This window comes from Thamnophis sirtalis, unplaced genomic scaffold, assembly GCF_051295495.1.
Source record: "Thamnophis sirtalis isolate CommonGarterSnake01/CBP01778 unplaced genomic scaffold, rThaSir2_p1.2 scaffold_2, whole genome shotgun sequence".
Taxonomy (NCBI): Eukaryota; Metazoa; Chordata; class Lepidosauria; order Squamata; family Natricidae; genus Thamnophis; species Thamnophis sirtalis.
In genome coordinates, this window is record NW_028261382.1 from 36,669,189 (window position 1) to 36,678,656 (window position 9,468).

The following is a 9,468-nucleotide window of genomic DNA, read 5'->3' on the forward strand; positions in this document are numbered from 1 at the left end:
ATTATACTCAAAATAAATACGGGACTAAGAAATTTCAGACTAAAGAAATTAGGAATGATATAAATTGTTTAGAGTTAGCCTAGCAAGGAGGAGTTAAAGCTCAAGTGAAAGATGTTATCAACTTTTTTTTTAAAGCTTATTTTAGAATGTTTTTGTTAAAGATTTATACCTTTTATTGGTTCTGGGAAGTCTGGGGGGGGGAAGGTTGGGGGGTTTGTGGGGGGAGGGAAGTAAATATTTGTAAAAGTAAAAACCCTCAGCAGTTCATTCTCTTGACTTCACTTTGACCTTCCCTTGTATTCTCAAGAACACAAAATGCCAAAAGCATCAACTTGGTATTATTTGAGCTTAACCACGATATCTTATCACCCCTTGAGGACACCTCGGTCTCCTGACCTCCTCTTCTCCCCTGTTCTCTCACCTAGCTGGTCACAATCTTGTTACTTTTGCACTTTAGCCAAGCCAGTGACCTTTGTTGCCCAGCTCCGAACAAAGAGGGAGACCTTTCCCGGTGGGCTGCAGGCCAAATGCCCACTGGGTCCAGAGCCAACGCAAACGTCCCCTGTTTGGAGAACGTCAACGGGTAAGGTCAGCCTGCCAGCCGGGACCCTCGTGGCATCGGGGCCCAGCCAAGAATAACCCCGTTATCTTGGTGGTTGCACGCCTGGATGGAGGTGACGCAAGCCCCAGAGAGGGTGGAGGTCACGGGGAGCCCCCCCCCAGGCTCTATAAGAGCAGGAGCCCCTGCAAGCCCCAGTCACCCGCCAACGAGGCTCAGAATATTCTTCGGCTGAGAAGGAGAACGGAGCGAGCGAGATGAGATCCTTGCTGTTCACTTTGGGCCTGGCCCTCTGCTGCTTCGTCCAGGCTGAATCGGAGAACATGAGCGCAATCACCGAGGAGGTAGACCCTGGTGGCTGGAGCAGGGGTGGCTTGCTTTGGGATGATTGATCAAGGGACCCCCAATACTGCAGTCTCAAGTGTGGGAAGGGACCCCCTTTTTTGACGTGAGAGATTCACTAATGCTGAAGGCAAATTGTGCCAGGTCTCCCCTCTCTCTCTCCAGGCCAAAGGACCAGCCAGGGGAACTGTCCTTCCAGACTGGGGGAGGAAGTGGTTGCATCGTTCATCTCTCCCTCAATCTGTGACGGAGAACACTTGATTTTGGGTCTTGGAAGGGGGGGAGCATCTGCTTCTGCAGCCACCCCATGTAAACGCTCTTTCTGCAGGGAACTGAAGCAATGTTCACCTTCTCCCCTCGACTCAAAGAAAGCTGTTTGTTGCGGCCGCATCTAAATTCTAGTCCAGCACATGTATACTGTCTTCTCTTACTTAATCGTCTTCTCTTATTTTTTCTTTAAAACTAAGATATGTGAAGTATATTGATATGGAAGCATAAATACCATCAACATAGAATGGAGTTTGCTCAGAAGCGGAAATACACCAATGAGAGGAAGAGTGGGAAACAGAAGGGAGAAGAAAGATGGGAAGAGAGGGATAGGAGAGAGGGCAAGGGGGGAAGACGAGGAGGATAAGGAGGAGTGGAATGAAGAGAGAGGAGAAGGAGAAAGGAAGGGGAAGTAGAGTAGGAAAGGATGATGGAGGGAAGAAAGGAGGGAGGAGAGAGGCAGAAGAAAGAGGTGTATGGAGAGCAGAAGAGCTAATAATGGGTTTTTATCTTTCTGGGCGTTGATGACAAGAGGAACTGATGTAATTACTACTTAACACAATAGGATATTGGCTATGTAATAGTATACATGTGAGTCTATGTTATGAAAGTGGAAAATAAAAAAAAGTCTGTTCAGAAAAAATAAATTTCCTGCTCAGGCAGGAAACCCTCTATCATTTCAGAGAAATGGCTCCCTGGCCCCTTCTTAAAACCCTCCGGTGATGAGGCATCCACCCCACACCCCAAGTGAGAAGCCGTTCCCACTCTCAGGAAATCCCTCCCGAGTTCTGGGTCGCTTCTCTCCTGGTTTAGCTTCCCTCCATTGCTTCTCGTCCTGCCTTGGGGAACAGGCTGCCCCCCCCACTCTATTTCTTGGGCAGCCAAGTGGGTTTCCCTTGGCAGGACCAGCTCCCTTGACTGAAAGTGGAATTGCATAGCTGTGGGAGTAGCTTCAACGGAGGGCCTCAAGGGAGCAGGCGGGAGGCTGGTCCCTCCCAGGGACCTCATGGGGCTCCTCTTCCCCCTTCCTGTTGCAGCATCCGGGTACCTGGGTGACCCTGGCAGCTGCCACCACTTCAGAAGACCATCTGGAGCAGATAAGGAATATGCCGGCATTTGCTACTGATGTGTCAACACCACAGGAAGACGTCTTTAGCATTACAGTCTATCTCCCCATGTAAGTATCCCAGCTCAAGCCAAGCCCTTGTGGACCGACTCTGCAATGCACAGGCAGGCCCATCCCAAGAGCCCCGCAGGCCGGAAGGGTGGGTTTCTGAGGCAGTTGGAAGGAGGAGCACGTTGGGCTTGTCCTACGAAGCCAAGGCTGACTTGGAGTAAGGGGCAGCCCCATGCCAGCGCCACAGAAAGCCCGGCTAGCTTAGAAGGAAGACCGAAGGCATCTGTTGAGGTTCTTCAGCCACTGACACCAATACTCTGACCCGGTTGTGATTCTGAAATGCCTCACATTAGCAGGACACTGGTCTGGCAGGTGCCCCAAAGACTACAATGTCAGAAAGAGAGGTTGGGACTGGGCAGCCGGGCTCACTCCGGCAGATGGAAATGCTCAACCATCTGGCTTCCTTAGCAACAAGCCTTTGGCCGAACGGAGGGAGGCAGAAAGAGGCCTCTGGGAAGCCCACCGCCAGGGATAGTGAAGCCCAGATGGCTATAGCTCGGGGGGGGCTTCCCACTCTGTTGGACAACCTAGGAAGGCTTCCTCCATAGGTCAGTTCAGATCAACGTTTGGCGGTGGGACTCTAGGCCGTCTAGGGCAGGCAGCCTCCCCTCTCACTCCCAATGAAGAGCTCTCTCCACTTTTTCTTCTGCAGGCCGGACGGGTGCAAGAACGTAACCTACCAGCTCAGAAGAAACAAAGAAAATGGAAAATATATCTTCAAATCTGGTCTGTACTGGCTTCCCTTTCTACCTGCCTGATTCGCTCACCTGTCAAAACTGGGCCCCCGGGGAGGCCTTCTTCCTTTGCCCTCAACTCCAGCAAGGAGATGCTGGGCAGGAGATGCTGGGCAAACCCGTAGCATCTCTTCCAGTGGGGAGGGGTGGGGCCAGGATTCCTGCTCTCTCGGGACCGCCTCTCTCCAGGCTCGTCGGCCTCTGGGGGATGCGGCCCACATAAAGGGATCTGGGGCCTGGGGCCACTACAGGCCAAGTCCATCGGTCAGCGGATTGAGAGATGGAGACTGCCTCCATGGGGGAGCCACGGCTGGAGGTTTTTGAAACTGGACCACCTGTTGCCTCGAATAGGCTTGGGCGAGAAGACCTCCAAGGTCCCTTCCAACTGTGTTATTCCGCCACGCTGGCCTTTCCAAGAACTGCAGTTGCTCCTTCCTAGACAGTATACATTCCAAATATTTTTAAGCCGTATGTAATCTCGAAATATAAACCTTCCCTGCCTATCCATCGTTTCCATTGAAAAGATTGGGGAGCCTTGACTCCCCTGATTCCTGGGGTGTGTGTGTGTTTGTGTGTCCCAGTGGGAGGAAAGGGGGGGTGGAGGGGGGGGAAGGTGAAATAGCAGCTTGGATTGTCCCTAGTACATGAATCACAGGGCTCCCATTCATCTCCATTCTTGGAGGACCCAAGGAAGCCGAAGGCTGGAAGCAGTGGTGGGTTTCAAAATTTTTTTGAACCTACTCTGTGGGTGTGGCCTCCTTTGTGGGAGTGGCTTGCTGGCCATGTGACCTGGTGGGCGTGGCTTGCCGGCCATGTCTCTCTCTCTCTCTCTCTCTCTCTCTCTTTCTCTCTCTCCTTCCTTTTGTCTCTCTGTCTCCTTTACCATTTTTTCTTTCATCTCTCTCTCACTTTTTCTTTATTTCTTTTTTATTTCTTTTTTTCTTCCTTTCTTTCTCTTTCTCTTTCTCTCTCTGTGTGAGTCTCTCTGTGTGTGTGTGTGTGTTTGTGTGTGCGTCAGTGGTGGGTTTCCAAATTGTTTGGAACCTCTTCTGTAGGTGTGGCCTGCTTTCTGGTGGAACCTCTTCTAAACGGTTCGGTAGATTTGACGAACCGGTTCTACCGAACTGGTGCGAACTGGTAGGAACCCACCTCTGGCTGGAAGTAACGGGAATGTCCTCCTGCAAGGCCCCAACCTGTTTGGGATGCAGCAAGTTGCTATTTTGTGAAAAGCCCAAGTGGGGGAGAGGCTGCCCCTCTTTTCTAGGAGCCCGACATGGTGCAGAAAGTCCAACCTCCATTTCGTTAACCATGTCAAATACTACACGCTAAGGGTTAAAGGACGCTAACATTACTATTCGCTTCTAATATTTACACTGTAATTTCCGCAGTTTGATTTTATCACAACTGCACATCCTTTCCCCATAGGTACGCCTTGCTCCTCTTGCCTGTAATATACCTGAAACGCTCTGGAGAGTTATCGGAGAAGCTGTTCGGCCCAATGAGCCAACGCTGAGGTTCCAGGCCCTGAAAGGGTCGTCAGCTTGGCTAGATTTGGGCCTGCCTGATTCTGCCCCTCACGTCCCAAACCTTTCCTGGCAGGTGATACAACGGTGATGGTGGAATCGGTGAAGGTCAAAGGCAACTTCGTCATTACAACCATCAGCGTGGTGGACGCAGACAACAAATCCAAAGCCACAATGCTTCACAGTAGGTGCCCCAAGGCCCATCGTCCCCGCAAGGAGGAGGCAGGCTGGGCATCGGCATCACCTCGCCCGTCTTAATGCATTTCCCTAAAAGTTAAGCCTGGGGGCTTCTGGAAGAGTTCAGAGGCTGCCCAGCATTTACTGATCTGGCAAAATCCTGATACAATGGGAAACCCCTAACTAAGTCTGCCCCCATCACTCCCCTTCTGAAACATCTCCCCCCCCCCATTCCCCCATTCAGCCCACCCCACCACTCTCTCTGTTCCCCCCAGGCAAGGAAGTAACTCAGGATCCAGAGATAAAGCAGAAATTTGAAGACGAATGCAAACGTCTCGGCTACAGAAAGGATCAGATCGTCTTTTTAAAACCATATGGTAAGGCAACTCAGAGCAGAAAAGTAATGAATAGGAAGGGTCAAAGACTCCGGGCGAGAAACTGGGAGGCCTGAGTTCTAGTCCTGCCTTTCGCATAGAAGTCATTGGGCAGAGTTTGCCCCCCCCCCCCCCGGTCTCTCCCTCCCGGCAAACCACAATGAAAAATGTGGCCATAAACACAGCAGGGATCTTTTCCAAGAAGTCAACTCAAAGGCAGAAATAAAGAGAGATACATGATAGATGATAGATGGTGGACGGACGGACGGACGGACAGACATAGATAGATAGCAATAGCAATAGCAATTAGACTTATATACCGCTTCATAGGGCTTTCAGCCCTCTCTAAGCGGTTTTACAGAGTCAGCATATCGCCCCCAACAACAATCCGGGTCCTCATTTCACCCACTTCGGAAGGATTGAAGGCTGAGTCAACCCTGAGCCGGTAAGATTAGAACAGCCGAACTGCAGAACTGCAGTCAGCTGAAGTAGCCTGCAGTGCTGCATTTAACCACTGCGCCACCTCGGCTCTTGGATAGATGGATGGATGGATGGATGGATGGATGGATGGATGGATGGATGGATGGATGGATGGATAGATAGATAGATAGATAGATAGATAGATAGATAAGATAAGATAAGATATAGATAGATAGATTAAATAGATAGATAGATAGATAGATATAGATAGATTAGATAGATTAGATAGATAGATAGATAAATAGATAGATTAGATAGATAGATGATTGATATAGATAGATGATTGATAGATAGAGAGAGAGAGAGAGATGTGTGTGTGTGTGTGTGAGAGAGAGAGAGAGAGAGAGAGAGATCTAAATAGAGTCCATTCATGGGAATGGACTTCTTGAAATCTCTTCTGAGTATGTCTTGTGTAGAAAGATGGGTGCAGATGGGTGGTCAACATGCAAGGGGAGAAGGGGGAGTCATGTTGGTGGGCAGATGACCTAAGAACTGACCCTTCCTTGCAACACACTTTGTGTCCATCCTATTCTCCATTAATGCCCCCCCTTTTCTCCCCCACAGTGGAGTGCAAATAAGAACGATAGGTGAGTTTTCTAAGATGGGTCCGCCCCCCCCCCCCCCGTCTACACTGCCAAATCCTACCCATTTGCATGAAAAACAGGGGGAGGCAGCACCCTGATTCCGCTCACTGGCTCCTTTCCTTGCAGGTGACCAGAGCCTAGGCTGCGAAACGGCCGGGGGCAGCAGCTGGGCATGTTATGGGCTTGGCTCAAATTCCAGGGAGGAATCTTAATAAAAAGAAAATGATGCAAACTCCTTTCTGCAGTGTGACTTTTATTTCCTCCCCTTTCGCCCTGTGGAGCCTTTTTAATTTAATTTTTTTATATATGTCCCCTGTTTTATCTGTGAGCCGCCCAGAGTCCCTTGAGAGAGAGTGGGCGGCATACAAATGCTAATAAACCTTGAAACCTTGAAGCCACCTGGGCCTGTGGCTTGGGGGCGGGAGAGGATCCAGTGGGGGGGGGGGAATAAAGGCCAGACCTGAATTAAAAATGGTAGGGGATGCAAAATACAGGGGGTGGGGGTGGGCAGCAGAATAGCTGAAGGGAAGTCCTCATGACTGTGACACACACACCCCACCCACCCTCCAAACTGCCCGGGAGAGAAGGCCATGCTCCCAAGGGCTCCCTGCAGGGAACGTCCCATGCGGATGTGTTCCGAAGGGCAGCCAGCCGGGCCCCATTACTTCTGCCGGTGGTCCATGCCGTCCTCCTTCTATGGCTTCCTGGTCAAGGGTGGCTTTGCCTGCAGGAGCTCCAGAGGATAAAAGGGGCAAGGGGAGAGGCTGGCCTCTCAAAGGGGCAAAAAGGTTGCAGCCATGAAGCTTCTCCTTGGCAGCCTTCTCTTGGCTGGGGTCTGCTGGCTGGGAGCCGCACAGCAATTACCCACCATGGCGAACTTCGAGAGCCAAAGGGTCAGAGCTGGGAATCCTGGAAGGGAATTCTTCTCCCCCCCCCCTCAACTCTAAGTGGAAGGGGACCCCGGGGGGGGGGGGCTGTAGTGCTCTCTGGGCTAGCTGGCAGACATTTCACGACCCAACTAGGGAACCTCATCATCAGTCCTGCAAGGGTTGGTTGGCTCCCATTACGAATGGTATAGAGGAGACAATGGAGTTCTGGGCTCAGAGAGGAGAAGCCTCCACGGCTGTCTCTCTTCTGGGCTCCGGCGAGGCGTCTTCCTTCCGCACTGCCAGATTTTCACCTCATTTCCTTGGTGCCTCTCCGGGATTCAGAAGCCTCCTGCGGTGGACAGCAAGAAGCCCTCCCTGCCAGGCACAGGCGCTTCCCCCTTGTTGGCTCCTGGACGGCTGGCATGGAGCTTCCCCAGGCCTGGCAGGAAGGGCTTGGACTTTGGAGGCCCCTCGGCGCTAACAAACTGCCGCTTTCTCCTTCCAGGTTGTCGGGCGTTGGTACCCCGTGGCAAACATCTTTATTGAAAAACAGTTCCCCGCATACACGCTCAGTGCCAGCGGGAATGGAGGCCTCCTCTACTCCTTTAAGTACCTCCAGTAAGTCTTGGAGGCTCCTGCCCTACAGGGCAGGAGGGGGGAAAGCCCGGAGGGAAAGGGGGGCGGATGGGAACCTTTCCGCGCGTGGGACTCCCATATCCATCCTCAGACCCTGTCGCCGCAATGCCCGGGCTCCAGTTAACAGCGCACCGTGCTGCAAGCCTTCAGCCAGAAGCTGGCTCACTTGCCCCCACTCCACCCGCCCCCCAAAAGTGTGTACTGTGCTGTTTCTTTCCAGACAGGGGCAATGCAAGGAGGCGAGCTTCCAGTTCACTGAAGGGAGAGGGAGGCCGGGGAAATTCAAGACCAAGTGTAAGTGGCGAGGATCCCTCCCCTCCCTCCACCCCCCACGCTCCACAAGAGGCTTCAGTCCCCCCTCCTTGGAGGATCGGGCCTGAGCCCCCCACCTCCCAGGAGAGGATGGGGGCTCCTGCGGGAGGAGCGGGTGGCGCTCGCGGGACTCCTGCCCCCAGGTTTTTTTTTAACAGCCTGTCTTTTGTGCGGAAGGCGTTGCCGTCACGCAGATCCTGGACACGGACTACGAAACCTACATAATCACTTCCGTCGTGAAGGGAACAACCGCCTTTCTGACGCTTGCAGGTATGAGGGCTGGAGGGGGGGCGGGAGAGACCCTTGCCTCCCCCTTCCTTGGTTTCTTGCCCCCAATGGGCCGCCTCCACCGCCACCTTTGGAGCACCTCCTGGGGAGGCACGTCCACTCCCGCTCCAGCCCCCTCCCCCAGCATCTCTGCCCTAAGGGAAGCTTCTGGATCTCCCCCCTCCGATTCTCTCCATCCTCCCCAGCAGTTTAACCAGCCCCTCCCCAAACCCCAGGTTTCCTCCCCCCCCCCAACTCCCTCAATGTTCCTGCTTGTCTCTAGCCAAAGAGAAAACCTTGTCGGAGGCTCTAAGGACGAAATTTGCCAATTTGGCCGCCTCTGTAGGCATCTCAGGAGCGATTGTGCCCATGATCCCACTAGGTAACGCTTCAGTCCTTGGCATCTCCACTTCTGGGCTTCCCAGGGTATCAGAAAAGGACGTCTCCTCCCTCCCTGCCTCCCTTCTGCCCTTCCTCCGATGACCAATTATTCTCTCTCCTCTCCTCTGCAGAAGCATGCTAAGGAGTCCAGAGGCACGGAGGGGTCCTTGCCAGCCAACCCACACCTCGCTTGGGGAAGCAGGAAGACCCCATCTCTGTTAAAGAGTCCCCTGCGGGTGGCTGCCTTCCTGCCAGCCAGAGGGCAGACGGCAAGCCTTCTTTGTCAAATGAATCATTAATAAAACCCAGCAAACGAAACATCCGGTGTGCTTTTCCTCATTCCTCTCCTGAAGAGGGTTCCCCCTCCCCAATCCCCGCTCTGCCGTCATCTTGCCTCCCCCGGGGTCGAGTAATCCTCCCTCCCTCCCTGGCCTGGCACTGGAAGGGGAAAAATCCGAATGGACTGATTGAGAAGTGGTCACATTGCCTGGAATGAGCGAAATAACCATAATTGTAACAGCTGCGCAGAAAGAAACGCACAGATACAGAAATACCTGGCATGGCATCTCCCTGGTTTCCCTCTCATTACTTTCCCCAGGGTTTCCCTCCGACACTCTGCCCCATTAAGAGAAGGCCCAGGGGGCTTCCCGGCCCTCTTCCCAGGGGTGTGGGAATTTCCACAGCTGGAGTGCCAGGAAGAAAGGGGTGCCCTTCTCCCCTTGTGCCAGTCCTAGTGCTCTTCATTCACAGCACATCCCTCCTCTCCTTACAATAAGGGGGGGGGGC

At 52.8% G+C, this 9,468-nt stretch overlaps 1 protein-coding gene and 1 long non-coding RNA gene across 2 annotated transcripts; both read left to right on the plus strand.

The window, feature by feature from the left end:
• The first annotated feature begins 743 nt into the window (after nucleotides 1–743).
• LOC106542579 (minor allergen Can f 2) lies at nucleotides 744–6,449 on the plus strand. Its single transcript, XM_087704842.1, has 7 exons — nucleotides 744–903; nucleotides 2,206–2,345; nucleotides 2,998–3,071; nucleotides 4,679–4,786; nucleotides 5,055–5,156; nucleotides 6,198–6,220; nucleotides 6,344–6,449. Exons 1-6 carry the CDS (start codon nucleotides 817–819, stop codon nucleotides 6,209–6,211), a joined length of 525 nt encoding a protein of 174 aa, XP_087560968.1. The 5' UTR covers nucleotides 744–816; the 3' UTR covers nucleotides 6,212–6,220; nucleotides 6,344–6,449.
• A 1,009-nt stretch (nucleotides 6,450–7,458) lies between these two features.
• On the plus strand, nucleotides 7,459–9,000 carry LOC106542595 (uncharacterized). Its single transcript, XR_001313064.2, has 5 exons — nucleotides 7,459–7,704; nucleotides 7,943–8,016; nucleotides 8,212–8,304; nucleotides 8,585–8,683; nucleotides 8,814–9,000. It is a non-coding gene; the product is annotated as an uncharacterized LOC106542595 (long non-coding RNA).
• Nucleotides 9,001–9,468: the final 468 nt, after the last annotated feature.